This window comes from Phyllobates terribilis, unplaced genomic scaffold (genome assembly GCF_046119375.1).
Source record: "Phyllobates terribilis strain yellow unplaced genomic scaffold, ASM4611937v1 Scaffold_1__5_contigs__length_1240528914, whole genome shotgun sequence".
Lineage (NCBI taxonomy): Eukaryota > Metazoa > Chordata > Amphibia > Anura > Dendrobatidae > Phyllobates > Phyllobates terribilis.
The window spans coordinates 479,291,026-479,314,362 of record NW_027362761.1 but is presented as its reverse complement, the minus strand read 5'-3'; the positions used below and the strand labels follow the sequence as shown (position 1 = coordinate 479,314,362).

General features: G+C 45.2%; 1 protein-coding gene across 3 annotated transcripts in view; it reads left to right on the top strand.

Moving 5' to 3' along the window:
• Positions 1 to 23,337, top strand: part of MSH3 (mutS homolog 3) — a 252,919-nt gene that overhangs the window by 94,963 nt on the left and 134,619 nt on the right. For all 3 annotated transcript variants that reach the window (XM_073679269.1, XM_073679248.1, XM_073679259.1), the window contains 2 exons: positions 1,349 to 1,433; positions 5,745 to 5,854. In XM_073679269.1, coding sequence (XP_073535370.1) covers positions 1,349 to 1,433; positions 5,745 to 5,854 — 195 coding nt within the window. The remainder of the gene's footprint in view (positions 1 to 1,348; positions 1,434 to 5,744; positions 5,855 to 23,337) is intronic.

Genomic DNA, 23,337 nt, shown 5'->3' with positions numbered 1-23,337 from the left:
TTAACATGAACAAAATACACCCGGGTGCAGCTCCTGTGACACTTTGGAGAAATGGCGGCATCACTGATTCTATGACCAAATCAATGTAATGCTAAGCTGTTCGTGTACCTGGAATGAACACTAGAGGGGTCCAGCTACTGTACATTATCCCCCCACACCATAATTCAGTGAGTAGGACTGATATGACAAGAAAGCGTCTTCATGGTGTTGCCCAATTGTTATATATCTGAATACATTTTTGAAAGCTCAGTGTTTGCCCATATAGCCTGATTGACAGCTCCTCAGTGTTTCTCCTCACTGCTCAGTGCAAGCTGTACCCGTCAGTCATCCTGAGCAATTGGAGATTGTAAGACGTTAACCCCTTTATCACCTTGGACATATATGTATATCCAAGGTCGCATTCCCCTCTTTGGCGTGGGCTCCGGCGATGAGCCCACACCTTTTCAGGCACATGACAGCTGCTCTGACTAGTCTCCCGTGTGGCTCAGTTCACGGCATTTCAGAGTCAAATATACTTGGCTGAAATCTCGCAGCCAGTGTCTGATACATACATGCTGCCAGATCCGTGGCCAGTATCAGCTGTCAGGTTCTTTTTAAGGGGTTAAGTTATAAATTCTCTGCTGCACCAGTGCTTCCTGCAGATCTTTACTTCTTGGCATTGGCCACATACCATCTACCCATGTGACCACTTCAGCCAATCACTAACCTCAGTGCTCTTGTGCCGTACTTTACTGAGGCCAGTGATTAGCCCTTACAAATTTGATGATAGAAAAAAAAGTTATAGTTATTGGAATGCATTGATAAAAAAACCCCTAGAGCTGATGCAGGCGTACTGTTACCATACAGTACCTTCAATTGTAGGCAAATTATAAGCTATAGCAGCATGCAGTATCATTTGCCGCAGTGTAGAGGTTTCCTCCTGTGTTGCCACCATGCAGGTCCTAATTCACAGCCTTTTATTCATGAGGTTGCATACCCCAGTTCACACTTTGTACTTTTAATAATCTTGATGTAGCTTTTATTCGCAGTTAAATATAATAATGATTAATAAAAAGAAACTTCTAAATCTTTACTTATTCGTGTAGTTACCACTTTTGCTTCTGTCTTTTTTCACGGCACAAAAACCTTCAGAGACCTGACATTACATGGATGTGAATTGAATGAGATTTACTAAAATATTCCCCCCGTCACATTTTGCTATGTAGAAACATGCAACTTTAAAGCTTGTTCTGAGTTTTTATTTTATTTATTCATTTAAAAAAACCTTTTGTTTAATATTATGAAGCAAATATCGATTATAACATTACGGATGTGTTCTGTTTTTTTCCTTATGCCTTTTTGTTTTTAGCCGTTTCGTGCCAATGTCTAACTCAGTTGACTGCTTTAATATGAATGGAACAACTTTAAGAAATCTGGAAATCTTACAAAATCAAGTAAGTGTCCGATCACGTCCACAACCATGGTCCGTATTGGAACAGGTCTCACTTTCACCAGTAATTGATTTGACTTATCCCCCCCCTGGTCCAGTGCGTTTGTCCCCCTATTGGTCTTATGTTTTGCTTTGATGCAGCTGAGTATTCTGTACGCCCCATGTGACTGCTGGAACCAATCACTAACGTCCGTAGTCTTCAGGGGTATTGTACTATCAGGAATTATCCTATTGTTTTTATGTTAAACGTATATTTTGGTGATTTTTTTTGTCATTCTTTTTTTTTATAAAAAAATATCACTGAAAAATATGATTGTTTTCCATATATAGAAAATAAAAAAAATCACCCCAAAAAAATGTAACAAAATTTTAACAAAACAGCATTTTCTAATTGCACCATTCACTGCTGATGTATTATATATACATATATGATATAGAAGATTATTTTTTTTCATATACAAGACCACTCATTGTTTTATAAGGCTTATAATAGCAGGTAACACCTATTACATAGGATCCACTGTTCGAAATAGGTGATGGCTACGGTTTACCACCTCCCAGTTCCTTCACAATGAACTCTGCACAAAATCCCGAACATGGCTAGAAAACTCCCTCATAGAAGTTAAAGGCCCTGATCCATCAAACTTTTTTCGCTAGAATTCTGTCGTAAAAAACTTTGAAAAGTCACAACATTTTTGCGCAACACAACTTTTTTGATGTTTTTATGACCATTTCGCACATCTCTAACAAAGTGCCTGGAGCGGGAGCGGAACAGGTGCATGACAGGCAGCAGTGTTTGGCAGTGTTTGCTTTTCCACAGTTCTTACTCCAGCATGGACTGGAGTAAGATATGTGGGGAGGCACATGCTACTTTGTGCTTTGTCGGATTCATTAGCAGGTGTGCGCCTCTTAATGAATCATGAGCCTTGAACGCCATCCTGCGTCCTCATCAAGACTGGTATGAAAGCCGCCGGTCTTGATGAGTCATTGCTAAAGAGTCTGAGCCTGTCGATTCGCGTTCTATTGTCGATGTGGATGCAGTAACACATATCTCTAAATGCTATTACATGGCTGCCCCCATAATCCTATGCAGAAAATAAAAAAAAACAAAAAACATTATAAACAGAAAAGAAAAACGATGAAAAAATCTCCATCTCTGAATCTAGTTGTCAAGTGTTGATAACTTATGCCAGATTCTTTGCTGGTGCATAGACAGCAGTGTCAGGGTTTGCAGTGGAGAACATTGAGCTGATACTGCAGCGAGGTTCTAGACTTTCACTTACAGCCTTGATTCAGGTGGTAATATAGTCCATGTGTATTTCTTCCTAAGCAACCAGTGCAGCCACTAAGATTTCAGCATTGCAGTCAAGGCCGCCGAAAACCAAGCTGCTGTTAGATATTCCTCTTATTTTCTTACCATCTTGTTTATCTTTATAAAAAAAGATTTTCTTTTAATTTACATAAGATGGTTACCCGATAAAAATTATGAGATACAAAGCCAAAAATAAAAAATATTCTTCATACAATCACCAACCCTACACGCTTGTCAGTTATTGCCCTTAGGGACTGTTGAGGCTATCCTCATGAATAAACCAAATATATACAGTTGTGCTCAAAAGTTTACATACCGCAGCAGAATTTTTCCTTTCTTGGCCTTGTTTCAGAGAATATGAATGATCACCAAAAAACTTTTTCTCCACTCATGGTTATTGGTTGGGTGAAGCCATTTATTGTCAAACTACTGTGTGGAGAAAAAGTTTTTTGGTTATCATTCATATTCTCTGAAACTAGGCCAAGAAAGGAAAAATTCTGCCGGGATATGTAAACTTTTGAGCAGAACTGTATGTATGGTGTTTTATTTTTTCAGTCCATGCAGTACTTGTATATGTTGCTTTTTATAGAGCAGCATTTTGAGCTGGAAGACTCCTTTAAATCTCCACTTTTTAACTTAGTCTTGACTGCAGACAGAATATTAGAGTTACACCACTGTTGTCCTTGCTGGAATCCACCATTATATATTAATAACTGTCATTTTTCATGATTATTTTAGGGATAAGTGACCCACAAAATGATAATGATTCAGATGATGAAGAACTTGTAGTCTTCTTATTTTAAAGGAAACACGTCAAGACTAGTGTTGAGCGATACCTTCAGATATCGGGAAATATCGGATTGGACCGATACCCAAAAAATATCGGATATCGCCGATTCCGATACCGGAAACCAATGCAAGTCAATGGGACACAAATATCGGAATGAAAATAAACCTTTTCTTTCCTTGTAGGGTAATTCTACATGAAGGAAAACAACTAAGAATAATGTAGAATGTATTACATGAAAAGCCGGCAATTCAGCAGCGGCATACACAGATACCCGACAATTTAGAACAGAAAGAATAGAGCATCACACATAGATTAGATAGATAGAAACATGTCAGTCACATATATAAGAAGTACAGTGACAGTGTTGCTTACTGTACTTGTCATTTAGTGTTAAAGGATTTATTAAAAAAAATAAGTGTTTTCATGCACCATCTCTTTAAAAAAGCCGGTCGGCAATTCAGCATCGGTACCCGACAATTTAGAATAGAAGGAATAGAGCATCACACATAGATTAGATACATAGAAACATGTCAGTCACATATATAATAAGTACAGTGATAGTGTTGATTACTGTACTTGTCATATAGTGTTAAAATAAAGGATTTATTTAAAAAAAAATTGGCGTGGGGTTCCCCGTAATTTTAGTCTCTAGCGGAGGTTAAGCAGATTGCTGGGGCAGATGTTTGAAGCCTGGGAAGGGGGTAATACCCACAGAGCTTCCCAGGCTACTAATATCAGCCCCCAGCTGAATACCTAGCCTTTACTAGCTATTAAAATGGGGGACTCCCCAAAAAAATGACGTGGGGTCCCCCCTATTTTAATAGCTAGCAAAGGCTAGGCAGACAGCTGGGGGCTGATATTAATAGCCCAGGAAGGGTGCCTTGAATATTGGCCCCCTCCCAGGCTAGAAACACCAGCCATCAGCTGCCCGAGAAATGGTGCATCCATAGGATGCGCCAATTCTGGCACTTAGCCTCGCTCTTCCCACTGCCCTTATAGACGCCTCTCCATTACTAACCTGGGCTTGATGTCGGCTGGCATTATAAGCTGACATCAACCCCAGCCCTATTACCCCACTGCCACCGCTACAGGGCAGTGGGAAGAGCGAGGCTAAGTGCCAGAATTGGCGCATCCTATGGATGCGCCATTTCTGGGGCGGCTGACGGCTGGTGTTTCTAGCCTGGGAGGGGGCCAATATTCAAGGCACCCTTCCTGGGCTATTAATATCAGCCCCCAGCTGTCTGCCTAGCCTTTGCTAGCTATTAAAATAGGGGGGACCCCACGTCATTTTTTTGGGGAGTCCCCCATTTTAATAGCTAGTAAAGGCTACGTATTCAGCTGGGGGCTGATATTAGTAGTCTGGGAAGCTCCGTGGGTATTACCCCCTTCCCAGGCTTCAAACATCTGCCCCAGCCGTCTGCTTAACCTCCGCTAGAGACTAAAATTACGGGGAACCCCACACCAATTTTTTTTTTAATAAATCCTTTATTTTAACACTAAATGACAAGTACAGTAACCAACACCGTCACTGTACTCCTTATATATGTGACTGACATGTTTCTATGTATCTAATCTATGTGTGATGCTTATTCTTTCTATTCTAAATTGTCGGGTACCGATGCTGAATTGCCGGCCGGCTTTTTTAAAGAGACAGTGCATGAAAACACTATTATTTTTTTTAATAAATCCTTTAACACTAAATGACAAGTACAGTAAGCTGAGCGCTGCCATCCAGCTTGTCATCCTTCAGAGACACTGCAGAGCGCAGGCATTATGGGAACTTCCGATTCCGGTATTCGATATTCTAAAAGTATCGGAACTCCGATACCGCGAATATCGGTCGATACCCGATATTTCAGTATCGGAATGCTCAACACTAGTCAAGACTATTTTACTACTGTAACTAGTGATATGCCAATATAGGTCCTAGAACAACAATAAAAAGGATACCTGTATTCTTCTAATCCCATGTCCCAGTGCTCAGAAATCAAGCTTTGAAGACCTATGCAATTTAGCCTGTATATTCATTGGGTGTGTGTTGATGATCTTGAGGCACTTGCAGGCGAATTTTCATTCACACCTTGATTTCTCAGCACTGGTAATCGGATTACTACAAGACTGCCATATTGCTGGTTTCAGTGGTATAATTCTGCTGGTGATTTCATGGATGTTACTTCCTGATTGTTCTCAAATTTTTTTCCTCTAAAATGCAGACAGACCAGAAGACTAAGGGCAGCTTGATTTGGGTCCTGGACCATACAAAAACCCCTTTTGGCAAAAGGAAGCTAAGACAATGGGTGACTCAACCATTTATTGATGCAAGGTGATTATTTATGTTTCAATATTATTTAATGCGCCACTTTAATGGCTTATAAGATGGTCGCAGGCATTTTACTATGGACATTATTCAGAGCTCTCATTTCACAATGAAGAATTATGATTTCCAAACAAGTAAGGTTTGGGTATTCAGTGTTCTAAGGTTAGTCAAGCACATTCAGTAACAGAGGAAGAAATGTACGCGGTTGAATTATATTTGTGACTGATACAGAATACATCATTCATGACTAATGTGAAGCTGCATTTTATAAAGTTTTGGAAGTTTCAATAAAAGACATAGGAAACATTTGGTTTTTTAGAATTTAGGTCGTGAAACCAAAATCAGTGTCCTTTCACAGTGTAGCGTCGGCGTCCCTGCCCTCTGCTAGGCAGGGACGCTGTTCCCCTCACCTCTCTGCTCCGAGCCCGGCGTCCTCCTCTATCTCTGCTGGCAGCGCGCGCTCCTTCCCGGCCACTGTGCTTAGGGCGCGCACGCGCGCGCTCCCGCGCTCCCTCCCTCTTAAAGGGGCCGCGCGCGCCGTCCTAAGGAGTCCCCGGCCAATGGCCGGAGGACTTCACCATATATAAGGCACCTCCTCCAAAATGGAGGTGCCCAAGCAATGTTGTTGCACTGTTCACTACTCTGCTTCAGCCCTCAGGTCCCGTTGCCAGTTACCTGCCAGATACCTGCCAGATTCCTGCCAGTTTGCTGTCTTATTCCTGCCTGATATTCCGCTACCTGCCTGCTAGCCTGAGGTCCGACGGTCTGCCTTACAACTCCTGTCAGTCTGTCTAAGGACCAGCTTGCCCGCTCACCTGGGAGCGCACATCAGCTACCTGCCTGCTTGCCTGAGGTCCGACGGTCTGCCCTCCAACTCCTGTCAGTCTGTCTATGGACCAGCTTGCCCGCTCACCTGGGAGCGCACATCTGCTACCTGCCTGCTAGCCTACCTGGAGGCTCTGCCGTCACGTGCTGTGACCACCTGCCTGTCCAGTGACTCCTGCCCGCTCACCTGGGAGCGCTCATCTGCTGCCTGTCTGCTAGCCTACCTGGAGGCTCTGCCGTCACGTGCTGTGACCACCCGCCTGTCCAGAGACTTCTGCCCGCTCACCTGGGAGCGCTCATCTGCCGCCTGTCTGTTGGTCTTCCTGGAGGCTCCGCCGTCACATGCTGTGACCACCCGCCTGTCCAGAGACTTCTGCCCGCTCACCTGGGAGCGCTCATCTGCCGCCTGTCTGTTGGTCTTCCTGGAGGCTCCGCCGTCACATGCTGTGACCACCCGTTTATCCAGAGGCTCTCGCCTGCTCACCTGGGAGCTCACGTCTACCATCAGCCGCCACAGGTCGTACCAACCCTTTACCCAGAGACTGCCCCGGTCACTTGCCGTGACCATCTGCCCGTTCATCCAGAGACTGCCCCAGTCACTTGCCGTGATCTCCTGCCCGTTCTTCCAGAGACTGTCCCGGTCACCTGCTGTGACTGCCTGCCTGGTCGCCACCCGCTCCCTTACAAGGACCGCCCCCTTGTATAGTAGCTCAGAGGTTCCGCCTCCCAGACCCGTTACAGTTTGCTCGGGCCATGGAACCCGGTGGCACCCAAGCTCCCTCGCTCTCGGACCTGTGTCATGAACTGTCCCGTCAGAGGTCCCAACAGGAGTCCATCCTGGGTCACCTGCGGAATGTCAATTCTCGCCTGGACACTCTGACTGCTCTGCCAGCAACCTCCGCCAGTGCCATGACTCGCAATCCGGCAGCTCCACTGCCCACTAATACCATGGTATCCTACCCCGGACCCCGGCTTTCTGCACCTCCTCGCTTCGGAGGCGACTCCGCCCAGGCTCGGGGCTTCATAAATCAGTGCACCCTGCACTTTGAACTATTGTCCCACCAGTTTAACTCCGACCGGGCCAAAATTGCCTTCATCATGTCCCATCTCACCGGGGAGGCCCTGGCCTGGCTAAATCCTTTATGGGAGAGAGGAGACCCCCTGGTGTCCGACTTGCCTGCCTTCCTCACGGCTTTCCGGAAAGTCTTCGACGAACCCGGACGGAAGACCTCATCCGCATCATCACTGCTACGCCTCCGTCAGGGAAGTCTCACCGTGGGCCAATATGCCATACGGTTCCGTACCCTTGCCTCGGAGCTGGCCTGGGATAACGACGCTCTGGTATCCGTCTTCTGGGAGGGTCTGTCCGGCCGTATTAAAGATGAACTTGCCGGTCGGGACATTCCTACCACTCTCGATGACCTAATAACTCTTGCCACCCGGATTGACCTACGGTTCCAGGAGCGTGCCAAAGAGGTCACCCGTGAGAGGAGGTTTCCACGTCTAGCTCCTACTTTTCAGAAATCCGTCACTCCCTCCGTTTCTCCCCAGGTACACTCTCCTGAGCCTATGCAGGTCGACCAGACCAAGATGGTCAAAACCCGTCAGGACTTACGCCGTGCCGAGGGGAGCTGCTTCTACTGTGGCAGTAAGGAGCACCGGATCCGTACCTGCCCGGAGAGGTCGGGAAACGCCTGTGTCTAGGTTCGCTCAGAGAGGTCGACCTAGACAAGAATAAATCCTCTCCATCTCTGCTACTGTCAGTCTCTATTATCTGCGGGGAGAATCGTTATTTCGAACTAGCCCAACTTGACTCTGGAGCGGCCGGGAATCTTATTTCACAGTCCCTGGTAGAAAAATACCGCATTCCCACCAAACCTCTGGCTGTACCATTATCTGTCGCTGCTGTGGATGGGGGCCTCTTACCACGTCCCATCCAACTCATCACCGAATCCATAACTCTGCAGGTGGGAATGCTGCATTCTGAGAGCATCTCTTTTCATGTTCTGCCTGGACTCTCTCACGCCCTCTTACTAGGTCTACCTTGGCTCCAGAGACATGCACCCGTGCTTGACTGGCAGACCGGAGAAGTCCTTCGCTGGGGACAGGACTGTCATAAGACTTGTTTGGTTCCTGTTCATCCCGTCCGTCCTTCTCCTACCCCAACTAATCTACCTGGACTTCCGATTCCCTATTGGTCATTTGCTGATGTCTTTAATAAAAAGGAGGCAGAGACATTACCCCCTCATAGACCATACGATTGTCCTATCGACCTGCTACCCGGTACTACTCCTCCCCATGGGCGTATTTACCCATTGTCCGCTGCTGAGACCCGGTCGATGTCCGAATATATTGAGGAGAATTTGGCCAGGGGATTTATCTGGAAATCTACCTCCCCGGCGGGAGCAGGCTTCTTCTTCGTAAAAAAGAAGGACGGCTCTCTCCGTCCCTGTATAGACTATAGAAGCCTTAACCAGATCACGGTGAAGAATAAGTACCCCCTTCCGCTCATTCCAGAATTATTTGATCGCCTGAGAGGGGCTAGAATCTTCACCAAACTGAACCTCCGTGGGGCATACAACCTGGTTCGTATCCGTCAAGGGGATGAATGGAAGACGGCATTCAACACCCGGGACGGCCACTATGAATATCTGGTAATGCCCTTTGGTCTCTGTAACGCTCCTGCCGTCTTTCAAGAGTTGGTCAATGACATCTTCCGCGACCTTCTCTACTCCTGCGTTGTGGTGTACCTGGACGACATCTTGGTCTTCTCTCCGGATCTCCAGACTCACCGGAGGGACGTTCGTCAGGTCCTGCTCAGGCTCAGGCAGAACCACCTCTTCGCTAAATATGAGAAGTGCCTCTTTGAGCAGACCTCGCTTCCGTTTTTGGGCTACATTATTTCTCAGACCGGCCTACGAATGGATCCAGAGAAACTGTCTGCCATCGAGAAATGGCCCCGACCGGAGGGGTTGAAGGCCATTCAGCGGTTCCTGGGCTTCGCCAACTACTACCGCCTCTTCATACCGCACTTCTCTTCCCGGACTGCCCCAATTTCCGCGCTCACCCGTAAGGGAACTAATCCCAAGGAGTGGCCGTCCGAAGCAGAGGAGGCCTTTCTTTCCTTAAAACAGGCCTTCTCTTCCGCCCCGGTGCTGCATCGTCCAGACGGCAACAAGCAGTTCTTTCTGGAGGTTGACGCCTCCTCCTCTGGAGCCGGAGCTGTACTTACTCAAAAATCTTCTTCCGGGAGGATGGTAACTTGCGACTTCTTCTCCAAACTCTTCTCCTCTTCTGAGCGCAATTATTCCATAGGAGACCGAGAGTTATTGGCCATCAAGCTGGCATTGGACGAGTGGCGTTACCTACTCGAGGGGGCTCTTCATCCGGTAATAATTTACACTGACCACAAGAACTTGGCTTACCTCCAGCATGCCCAGAGACTTAACCCGCGCCAAGCCCGGTGGTCCTTGTTTTTTGCTCGCTTTGATTTTGTTCTACATTTTCGCCCGGCTGACAAGAACATCAAAGCGGACGCCTTGTCCCGATCCTTTCTGGTATCTGACCTCGAGGAGGAACCTAAACATATCATCGATCCCGCCAGAGTAATGCAGGTGGCTCCTGTGAGTCTAAATCGTCTCCCTCCCGGTAAGACATTCGTATCGGTACCTGATCGGGAGAAGATCCTACACTGGGGTCATTCGTCTAAACTAGCTGGCCACGCCGGTCAGAAAAAGACCCTCCAGCTTATTACCCGGCACTACTGGTGGCCTAACCTGCACAAGGATGTAATAGACTTTGTTTCTGCCTGTGTGTCCTGCGCCCGCAACAAAGTTCCGAGACACCTGCCAGCCGGTCGCCTCCTTCCTCTGCCAGTACCTGCTGCCCCCTGGCAGCATATAGCGATGGACTTCATAACTGATCTTCCCGTCTCTGCCGGTTGTACGGTCATTTGGGTGGTTGCTGACCGCTTTTCCAAGATGGCTCACTTCATTCCCCTGCCAGGTCTCCCGTCTGCACCCGAGCTGGCTAAAGACTTTATCCGCCACATCTTCCTTCTTCATGGCCTGCCCCGTCACATCGTGTCGGATCGTGGGGTACAGTTCACTTCCCGTTTCTGGAGAGCCACTTGTAAACTGCTAGACGTCACCCTGGACTTCTCCTCCGCTTACCACCCACAGTCTAATGGTCAAGTGGAGCGGATCAATCAGAACCTGACCAGTTACCTCCGGCACTTCGTTAATGCCCACCATTCTGATTGGGTGGATCTCCTGCCATGGGCCGAATTCTCGTACAACAATCACGAGAGTGAATCTTCCTCCAAATCCCCGTTTTTTGTAGTCTTCGGTCAGCATCCTCGGATCCCGTTTCCCGTCTCCACCTCGGTGGACAATCCGGCTATGGAATCTCTTGTTAACAAATTTTCCTCCATATGGGAGAGTACCCGGTCCGCACTCCTTCTGTCATCCGAGCGTATGAAAAGACATGCTGACAAAAAACGTCTGGATCCTCCTCAATTCCGTCCAGGGGATAAGGTCTGGCTCTCGTCCAAGTATGTCCGGCTCAAGATTCCTTCCTATAAGTTAGGGCCTCGGTTCATCGGTCCTCTGGAGGTCATCAGTCAGATCAACCCGGTGGCCTATAAATTGAAACTCCCGGCCAACTTGCGGATCCCTAACTCCTTCCATGTATCTCTCCTCAAACCTGTGGTACTTAACTCTTTTTCCAAGTCTACAGGCACGCCTCCTGCTCCGGTTTCCGCTGAAAACGAATTTGAGGTAGAGAACATTCTGGCCACCAAAAGGGTAAGAGGGAAGACCTTTTTTCTAGTAGATTGGAAGGGGTTTGGTCCTGAAGAGAGAACGTGGGAGCCCCGGGAGAACATCCATGCCCCTCTCATCCTAGCTAAATTTCTGTCTGGCCTAAAAAAGGGGGGGCCTAAAGGGGGGGTACTGTAGCGTCGGCGTCCCTGCCCTCTGCTAGGCAGGGACACTGTTCCCCTCACCTCTCTGCTCCGAGCCCGGCGTCCTCCTCCCGCTCTGCTGGCAGCGCGCGCTCCTTCCCGGCCACTGTGCTTAGGGCGCGCGCGCGCTCCCTCCCTCTTAAAGGGGCCGCGCGCGCCGTCCTAAGGAGTCCCCGGCCAATGGCCGGAGGACTTCACCATATATAAGGCACCTCCTCCAAAATGGAGGTGCCCAAGCAATGTTGTTGCACTGTTCACTACTCTGCTTCAGCCCTCAGGTCCCGTTGCCAGTTACCTGCCAGATACCTGCCAGATTCCTGTCTTATTCCTGCCTGATATTCCGCTACCTGCCTGCTAGCCTGAGGTCCGACGGTCTGCCTTACAACTCCTGTCAGTCTGTCTAAGGACCAGCTTGCCCGCTCACCTGGGAGCGCACATCAGCTACCTGCCTGCTTGCCTGAGGTCCGACGGTCTGCCCTCCAACTCCTGTCAGTCTGTCTATGGACCAGCTTGCCCGCTCACCTGGGAGCGCACATCTGCTACCTGCCTGCTAGCCTACCTGGAGGCTCTGCCGTCACGTGCTGTGACCACCTGCCTGTCCAGTGACTCCTGCCCGCTCACCTGGGAGCGCTCATCTGCTGCCTGTCTGCTAGCCTACCTGGAGGCTCTGCCGTCACGTGCTGTGACCACCCGCCTGTCCAGAGACTTCTGCCCGCTCACCTGGGAGCGCTCATCTGCCGCCTGTCTGTTGGTCTTCCTGGAGGCTCCGCCGTCACATGCTGTGACCACCCGCCTGTCCAGAGACTTCTGCCCGCTCACCTGGGAGCGCTCATCTGCCGCCTGTCTGTTGGTCTTCCTGGAGGCTCCGCCGTCACATGCTGTGACCACCCGCCTGTCCAGAGACTTCTGCCCGCTCACCTGGGAGCGCTCATCTGCCGCCTGTCTGTTGGTCTTCCTGGAGGCTCCGCCGTCACATGCTGTGACCACCCGTTTATCCAGAGGCTCTCGCCTGCTCACCTGGGAGCTCACGTCTACCATCAGCCGCCACAGGTCGTACCAACCCTTTACCCAGAGACTGCCCCAGTCACTTCCCGTGATCTCCTGCCCGTTCTTCCAGAGACTGTCCCGGTCACCTGCTGTGACTGCCTGCCTGGTCGCCACCCGCTCCCTTACAAGGACCGCCCCCTTGTATAGTAGCTCAGAGGTTCCGCCTCCCAGACCCGTTACACACAGTAATGTATAATATAAATGTGCTCCAAATTATTTTACAAAATTTTCAGTCTAATCCAATTGGAGTGATAATTACAGTTATAAAAAATAACTTTTATTCATGTTTTAAAATTTATACTAAGCACGAAACAAATGTTAAAATCTTTGTTAATATATTAGGACTATTAAATATAGTTTTTAGTATCTCTTTTATTTATATTATGGTCTAAGATTTCTTTGATTGGAATCTTCATAGGAAGTCTCTTTTTGGATATATATATATGACTCCATTTATTTGGGAGTATTATATCCAACGTATATTTATATATGGAGAAACTTTCCTATTTGATGTCAAATTGGTTATCTATTCAGGCAACCCTGCCAATAGGTTTATCATTTATGTATCACGTCATCTTAATTAATAGGAACATAGACTGCGAGCCCCTGATGATCATAGCAGTCCCATTTAAAAATGATGAAACGCGTAGGGCTGAGCAAGAGCACATATAGCGTCTAGTATCGCTAGCATTGAGATTTAAGAACTGATCTATTAAGCCATCTAACATAAGGGTCTAAGAATACGATCATTGACATTACACCTGTGAATAAGGGTAGCGCTAAATGAATCGGGCTGAGCAACAGCATAGATGGCGTGCAGGATTGTCATAATTGAGTCTTTAGAATTGATCTATCGGACTATTTAACATAAGGATTTAAGAACACAATCATTGGCACTGTGTTCAAGGGCAGTGCTGCATTGATCAAATGAATGAAAATAGAGTGACTGGCACTGCATCTATGAATGAAGGCAGTGCTAAATGAACTAGACACATTGATGTGTGTATGTAACAATTAGACCTCAAATTTTTAATGAACTAGCCTGAATAGATAACCAATTTGACATCAAATAGGAAAGTTTCTCCATATATAAATATACGTTGGATATAATACCACCAAATAAATGGAGTCATATATATATCCAAAAAGAGACTTCCTATGAAAATTCCAATCAAAGAAATCTTAGACCATAATATAAATAAAAGCGATGCTAAAAACTTTATTTAATAGTCCTAATATATTAACAAAGATTTTAACATTTGTTTCGTGCTTTGTATAAATTTTAAAATATATTAAATAAAAGTTATTTTTTATAACTGTAATTATCACTCCAATTGGATTAGACTGTCAAAATCAGTGTCCTGTACATGTTGGTCCATTTTTTTGCTTGCAATCGTAACATCACTATGTTCAGCCACCACTACTGTGAAACCAGATATGCTATAGGTATAACCTGCAAATTTAGTATACACATAGATGCAATGACATGCTATAGTATTATACCCATAGATGTAAAACCTTAGGCTGTGTGCACACTTTGCGTTTTTGGCACGAGGATTTGTCACAAAACTTGAAGGGACTCCTGATGCCAGCAAAGTGAATGAGAACCCTGAAGTCTCAGGCACACGTTTGATTCAGATCTGCAGCATGCCAATTCTCTCAGCATATTTGCAGTGTTTTTTAAATAATTGATTTCAATAAAGTTAGTCAAAAACGCTATACAAATGTTTGTGGATTTGCTACGGTTTTGTAGCATTTTTGCTCCAAAAAACGCAGGGGTGTTAATAAAAGGAAAAGGATGTAATGTCACCAGGAGAAAGAGGAAACTCCACCATTTTGTGTGGTGTGTAGGTGAGTTTGTGTGTGCCCGTGTGTGTATGTATGTACACTACCGTTCAAAAGTTTGAGGTCACCCAGACAATTTTGTGTTTTCCATGAAAACTCATACTTTTATTTATCAAATGAGTTGCAAAATGAATAGAAAATATAGTCCAGACATTGACAAGGTTAGAAATAATGATTTTTATTTGAAAGAATAATTTTCTCCTTCAAACTTTGCTTTCGTCAAAGAATGCTCCCTTTGCAGCAATTCCAGCATTGCAGACCTTTGGCATTCTAGCTGATAATTTGCTGAGGTAATCTTGAGAAATTTCCCCCCATGCTTCCTGAAGCCCCTCCCACAAGTTGGATTGGCTTGATGGGCACTTTTTGCGTACCATACTGTCAAGCTGCTCCCACAACAGCTCAATGGGGTTGAGATCTGGTGACTGCTCTGGCCACTCCATTACAGATAGAATACCAGCTTCATGCATAATTTGGAGGTGTGCTTTGGGTCATTGTCCTGTTGTAGGATGAAATTGGCTCCAATCGAGCGCGGTCCACACGGTATGGCATGGTGTTGCAAAATGGAGTGATAGCCTTCCTTATTCAAAATCCCATTTACCTTGTACAAATCTCCCATATTACCAGCACCAAAGCAACCCCAGACCATCAGATTACCTCCACCATGCTTGACAGATGGCGTCAGGCATTCTTCCAGCATCTTTTCAGTTGTTCTGTGTCTCACAAATGTTCTTCTGCGTGATCCAAACGCCTCAAACTTTGATTTGTCTGTCCATAAAACTTTTTTCCAGTATTCCTCTGTCCAAAGTCTGTGTTCTTTTGCCCATATTAATCTTTTCCTTTTATTAACCAGTCTCAGATAAGGCTTTTTCTTTGCCCTGAAGGCCAGCATCCCTGAGTCGCCTCTTCACTGTAGATGTTGACACTGGCGTTTTGCGTGTACTATTTAATGAAGCTGCCAGTTGAGGAGCTGTGAGGCGTCGATTTGTCAAACTAGAGACTCTAATGTACTTGTCTTGTTGCTCAGTTGTGCAGCGGGGCCTCCCACTTCTCTTTCTACTCTGGTTAGAGCCTGTTTGTGCTCTCCTCTGAAGGGAGTAGTACACACCGTTGTAGGAAATCTTTAGTTTCGTGGCAATTTCTTGCATGGAATAGCCTTCATTTCTAAGAACAAGAATAGACTGTCGAGTTTCACATGAAAGTTCTCTTTTTCTGGCCATTTTGAGAGTTTCATAGAACAAACAAATGTAATGCTCCAGATTCTCAACTAGCTCAAAGGAAGGTCAATTTTATAGCTTCTCAAATCAGCTAAACCGTTTTCAGCTGGGCTAACATACTTGTGCAAGGGTTTTCTAAACATCCATTAGCCTTCTGACACAGTTAGGAAACACAATGTACCATTAAAACACTGGAGTGGTGGTTGTTGGAAATGGGCCTCTATACACCTATGTAGATATATTCAAATAAAAACAAGACGTTTGCATATATATATATATATATGTATATGTGTGTGTGTGTGTGTATATATATATGTGTATATATATATATATATATATATATATATATATATATATATATATATATATATATATATATATATATATAATGTATGTAATGTATATGTGCATAATGTACACGCTTCTGCTGGAGATATATACCTTTTTATTAACCTATGTGGGGTCCCCCCCTTTTTTGGAACCAGCAAAGGTAAAGCAAGGAGCTGATATCATCAGGCTGGGAAGGTCCATTGGTTATTGGGCCCTTCCCAGACTTGAAATACAAGCTCGCAGCCGCCACAGAATTGGAGGATCACATGAGATTCTAAAGTCCTGGCTCTTCGTCTTGGCTTTTACTGATTCCCTGGTGCGGTGTCATTCGGGGTAATGATGCTTGCGGTTGATGTCAGCTATGAAGTGTCCAAAACACAGCTGACATCAAACCCTGGTGTTAGTAATGGAGAGTCGTCTATCAGAGACCCTCATTATTAACCCAATAATAAAAAGAAATGTAACCACTGCTCACACTTAGCCAGGCAATGGTGACTGAGTTCCATGAAACCAGCTGTACACCATGTAGGATAAAAGCTTGTATTGGAGGCAAATGAAAGCAGATATGAAAAGGAAGTCTGATTATTTTCATTCTGTCTAACTGAAGCAGTTTAAGAACATGAAAGTACCATTTTAAGTTTCAGACTGCCTGCAAAGTGAGGTGCCAGTTTACACCTCCTTTTAGTATCTAAGGAGAGGGGAGTGTTTAAGAGCAAGGAGAGCTACTGACACCCACAGAGAGCAGATAATTGCTTTAGAAAGTGATTAACTTCACCCCTAATGCTGGATTCACAGGGGGGGGGAGAATCTGGTGAAAAAATGCAGGATAGAAGTCATAAAATAGCCAGAAATGGCTTACCTCATGTGCACACTGCATCTTGTTCTGAAAAGTCACCTGAAATGACAGGTTCTCTTTAAGGAATTAATATCCATTTAGATCCAGTTAATGCTGAAGAGGCAGTAATAATGAAGAAGATTGCTGGAGGTAATAATCAAAATCTCTGTTTTATTTAAGGGTGGATTTCATGTCCCGCTTTGTTCTGAAGTTATTACATTTCTGTCAATAATCGTAGCTTACACCATGCATTATTAGATGAGATATACAGTTCTGTATTTGTATTGTTGCTCAGTGTAAATCAATAGATGGTAATTACTCTACTATAAGAGGGTAAACACCTTGGAGGAATAACTCTTCATTGCACCTAGAACAGGATATAGAGATAGGGTGAGGGGGACAGTTCACGTTGTGTTGTGTGACTTTTTTTCAATTTGAGGATTATTTAGATAGAAGTGGACTGGCGGGTCTGCTTCAGATTACTCGAGCTCCCAAGAGCCATATGTAATTACATGGCAGATTTAGTTTACAAATCGTAATTTCCACATTTTTGTATTTGCATATTGTATTATTTTCAAAATAAGATTAGTATTTGTACCACTGTTAAACCTATATTTATAATATCTAATATTTAAAGGGAAAATGCACCTTAACAAATATCTGTAACTTGGTCATTTGTGGCCAGATTTTGCTATTATTTTAATCCTATTGCTCCACCGAGTATTTAGAGGAGCAATGAGAATAAAATAATAGCAAATACAGTGGTTTTCCTTGTTCCACAACAGAACCTTAGATTCCTCAAAGTACGCCCCTTTTACTCTAATGACGGCTTTACACACCTTTGGCATTGTCTCAAACAAGTTCATCAGGTCATCACCTGGATTGGCTTTCCAAAAATCTTGAAGGATTTCCCAAAGTATGACCAGCTAAGTACTTTTACGTTATCATATCTCCCCCTATATTCTTCAAGATGGGCAACACACACACAGAAACCATCCACTCACTTTTCCTGTATCTCACAAAGACATGGCAGTTGGTCCCACAAATCTAAAATTTTGCCTCGTAAGACCACAGGACAGATTTCCACTGATCTACTGACCAGCTTGTAAGTGGCTTATTGCTCATAGCAGTATGGGGCCTGTGAGTCAAGGGGACCCGGTGTCACAATTTTAGTGGTATCTGCATCCTCCGGATGCAGGTACTATTGAATAAAATGCTGAAACAGGGAACCATCTGCTGCTCGTTCCACCATTCAGCTTGTGCCTCTGAGTCTCAGCACAATTCACTGAGAAAAGGACTAAAAATCAATAAAAACAACACTGAAAGAGAGAAAAGCAGCTATACTTGCAATACCATGGCCAGACAAAAATGCCAAACAGAGGCGTCGGTAATAAGCTGTTATACAGATATCCGGTTAATGACACCCCTATGCAGACCTGTGTGCAGTTAGAATACTAGGCAGCCACCCCACGGATGGGTTAGTAAGTGGTTGTTTTTTTAGTATTTTGCACCTTTGCTGCCCCTGCCTTTATTTGGGATCTGCTGCTTCCTGTTTGTGCATTTGTATCTGGACATTGTTTTGCAGGTATGGTTGCTTTTTCTCCCTTTCAGTGATGTCTATATTTTTTTAAACATTGTTTTTATTGAATAGAAAAATTTACATACATCAATGCAAATATTACCCAAAGCATATATACTAGTGACAAGGATTAACCAAAGCCTATTATTATATGCATGCCTTACTATTATAAGACGATGGGTGACAAAGTAACTATTCCAGGCACAATTACATTGATTTAAAAGAAATAAACTAAAAACTGGGAGGGGGAGGGAAGGAGGGGAAATGAGAATATGTGTGAAACAGGTACATTTCTTGCATATTGATCACCCAATATGGGTATATAACCTTAAACTCTCTTTGAGAGTTGTGCAGGACCCACCGACACCAGAGCAGACCTCCAACCCATCAGTAGCATCTCTACGCAGCAGTTCTCCCAAAAATATTTCTATATAGGCGCTTCTCCTAATAGTAGTTGCTCTTGATACTACACTGTTGGTTGCAAACAAGTTCTAATGTCATCCTTGATGCGTTGTGGAAGCAGGGAGATGAAACTTTCCCAAATTTAAAAAAATGACTGTACCCTTCCCTCCTTATGCAAGGAGGCCTCAGCCCAATCCATCTGAAGGAGAAACGACAGCTTATCTAGAAAGATCTTGAAGGGAGGAGCTTGGTCGTGGATCCATATTTGCAGAATGGCTTTAATACCGGCTGTCGCCACCAAATGTAGTGGTTTACGGGGCCCTGGAGAGCATGTATATTTATCTGGCTTTAAATATCCAAAGATGGCCCATAGAGCCTTATCAGGAGCAAAGTTTGTCAGATGCGCGGTGGTAAATTGTTGCACTCTGACCCAAAAGGGCTGAATGACCAGGCATGTCCACAGACAATGGAGCAAATTGGCTTCGGGGGAGTGGAACTTAAAACACATGAAGGTTGTGTACTGCCCCATTCTATGACCTTTTTGCGGGACAGATTTTCAGTCTCATTTCTAGAAAGCAAGCTGAAGGGAGGAATTTGTGGGCTTGATCTAGAGCTTTCAGAATGGTGCTGCAGGACAAGGTAGGGTCCTCAAGCTGCCATTTTGTTAGCAGAAAATTAGGATTGTTCATAATCCAAGGCAACATGTATGAATTTGTAGTTGGTGGCTAATTGTCAAGACCAGGAATTAGATTTAGTGAACCACCTAAGCAGCCATAGTCTCCACTCTGCTCAGGAAGATGTGCTAGTATCTTTGTTACGTAACTCTTACTTTGTAGATATTGGAAAGAAGGGAATATGGTGGTAGGATATTTAGACTGCATCTCCTTTACTGAATACATACGGTGTTCCTCTAAGCGGACCAAGTGTTTAACCCTAGAACGCATACCTGGGGCCTCGCAGGCCCGCCCTGTTAACTGTTTTCTATTTTCTGCAAGATTACTTTAGTTAGAATTTGGAAACTCTAGGTATTCCTCAGGTATATAGTTGTTTGTCATTTTTGTTTGAGTTATTCCATGTTATTTGCACACGGGCCTAAAAGGCCCCAGGTATGTGAAAAAGTAGATTTTTATGGTCATGCATTCTAGGGTTAATAGATGTTATACCTTAAGAGTACCACCGATAAAAGACAGGGTGAGAGTGTCCAAGTTGAAAATGAGGGTTACCAACGAGCGGGAGAAGGAGAGATGCCTGGGGAGAGAGCCGAAACTGTCGGCATATTTTCTGCCATGCCTTCCATGTAGACACCAGGAATGGGTTCACTCTTACCTTAACCGGCAATTCAGTGTAAGGGAGATGTAAGTGAGCTGGAAAAGCTAGCCACGGTGTGAGACAGCACTCCCAGCCAGTCCACCACCACCCGGAATACGGATGCTAGGTTATAGTGTCTAATATCAGGGAAGTTTATTCCCCCATTTCCCTTCAGCTCTTGGAATAATTTTTTCCCTCCCAGATAAATGAGCGGTATAAATACTTGATCATTTTCTCCTCTTTAGGAGCTAATAATAATAAATAATAATCTTTTTATTTATATAGCGCCAACATATTCCACAGCGCTTTACAATTCAGACAATTTACAACATTATTGGCACTGTCCCCATTGGGGCTCACAATCTACATTCCCTATCAGTATGTCTTTGGAGTGTGGGAGGAAACGGAAGGAAACCCACACAAATATGGGGAGAACATACAAACTCCTTGCAGATGTTGTCCTTGGTGGGATTTGAACCCAGGACCCCAGGGCTGCAGTGCTAACCACTGAGCCACCGTGCTGCCCCTAGGTAGATGGGGAGAGTATGAAAAAGATAGATAAGACGTGGAAATTCTGTCATTTTAATTAAATTTGCTCTGCCTAGTTTTGACAGACTAAAATCCTTCCATTTAGCCAAAGTGGATTCCAAGTTATTGACATATAAATTGATATTCGTTTTATACAATTTAGCCAGATGTCACGTCACTTGTACTCCCGGGTATTTCAATGAACAAGTAGTTCATTGACAGGGGAATCCTGATGCCCATAACGGTCTGGAGGGGCCACGTAGCATCATCACCTGTGTTTTATCCCAATTGATATAATAGCCCAATAAACCACCTACGTCTTCTAATTCTCGCATAAGGAAGAGAAAGGGAGAAAAGCGCGCTATGTGAAGGACCTGATAGGTAGATGTGACGGAAACTGCCAAAAGGCCACTCATCTGTTGGAGTTGTGCACCCCTGCACAACTCCGGTGTTAGTGTGAGGATGGAAGGAGCAGGCACGTCTCACCGCCAGGTACAGGTAGCTTGGCACACCACGTGCCGTGTGCTGCAGACCGCCGCTCGTGCTCACCGCTTCCAGGTTCCAAAATTGCAGGCCACGTGTCCGCCCACAGATCACGTGACTCAGGATCAGATGTGCATCACCACAGGTCCTGAAAGCTAGGAGAGTGCAGCCCCCAACCGCAGGTCCTGAGTTGAGCAGCCAAAGGGGAATTTTATAGTGGGGGGATTTAAGAATAATTAACTAGAAGCTGCTCCTGCCGCTAACCCCCAAAAGGGGGACTGAAAGTGGTCCAAATTATATAAAATAAAAAAGCGGTCTATAGGGCATTAAAAGAATGAACACTAGAGGTGAAAAATTTTTTAGGGCTAAAAAATTAATTTAATGAGCCCTTTCCACAACGCGTTTTGATAGTAAACGATCTTCCTCAGGTGGTACCACAAGTATTTTCATTTATATGAAGGTATTGAATATATTATAGGAACCTCGGACCAAAATTTCCCCTGCCCAGAATTTCATACAAAAAAGGCCATGCCACCTTGTCAAAGGCTTTTTCGGCATCCAGACTCATCAGCATTGCGGGTGGTCATGATGCGTCTTGGGCCAAGAATGTGGTTGCGACCGCCAAGCGTATATTTGCTACACTGCCCCATCCCTGTGTAAAGCCCGTCTGAGCCTCACTCAGAAGGCCAGCCAGCAACATATGTAGACGGTTTGCGAAGATCTTCGCCAGGAGTTTATAATCATGGTTGAGGAGTGAGATTGGGCGGTAGGATTGTGGCAATAATGGGTCTCTGTTAGGTTTACGGATAACTATGGTGTTTGAGTCATTATATTGATTGATAGAGGCCCCCTGGAGGAAAGCTGCATTAAAAAGGTTAGTCAAAATGGGTACTAAGTCAGGGGATAGAATCTTATAATATTAAGCAGGGAAACCATCAGGTCCCGGGGTCTTACCGTTAGATGCGTCTGTTATAGCTTGCCTCATTTCATCTTCCATGATCATAGAGTCTAACATCACTTGTTGTTCAGTGGTCAGGGATGGGAGATTAATCAAGCTCAGAAAGGAGTTAATCGCTGGAAGGTTGGCAGGGGGGCTTTGTACAGATCCTCATAATATTCACTGAAAATTTGTGTGATCTCTTCACAATCAGTCATCTGCGAACCCTTTACGGGGTTCTGCAATTTAATAACTAGCTTGTAGGGTCGCTCGTGTTTAGTTATGGTGGCTAACAATTTGCCCGTTTTATTTCCCTAGCGGTAAAATTTATTTCTGGTTGGATCTGCCAATGTGATTAGGAATGTATAAAAGAGTCCAGGAGATGTTTGGCCATAGAATAAGCTTGTTGTGCATCAGGGGATGGGAATAGGGCAGGCATTGTCAGTGATATTTTTATTGAATTTAGTATAGGTACTCGCAAGATAATTTGGCCAAAATATCGACCAATACCTGCGCCACGGGACGGGCTTACTTAGGAGGGACGTAACTAAGGGACTACCGGGTGTTCGCTAGAGCCTCTGATGGTGAGGATAGGCTTGGCCGCTGGCAGTCTCCGGGTCTGCAGCAGCTGACCAGGAGGTCAGAGACCTAGTACGAGGTACAGAGGGGCGAAGCAGAGGCGTTGTCAGGCGATCAGAGGTCGGGGCAGGCAACCCAATGTCAGTAAACGTAGCCAAGGTCAGGCGGGACAGGAAAACTAACCGGGTCTGTAACGGGAAGTGGAATACTGAGACAAGCATAAACTCGGACTAACAGGGTGGGAACTAGCACTCGGGCGAGGAGTTGAGGAAGGAGCTGCCTAATAAAGGCTCTGCTTTCACGTGATAGGTCGGGGAACCTGATCTCTGCAGGACACAGCAGGGTTAAATTCCTGCAGAGACCCGCCATGCCCCCCTAAGGCTAGATAGATTCCACATGCAGGTGCAGCAGTGCTGAGGAGTGCAGGAGGAAATAAACTCTACAGAGCGGCCTGCCATGAGAGCAAACCAGATGGTGAGTGGAGCTGCTCCAAGGAAGCATGCTGATCTGCAAGGCCTCAGTCCTCACACAGCGTAGACTATAGCTGGGCATCTGAGGGAACAGGGCAAGGTGAGTATTTTTTTTTTTAAACAAATACTGTGTAGAGGTCATCT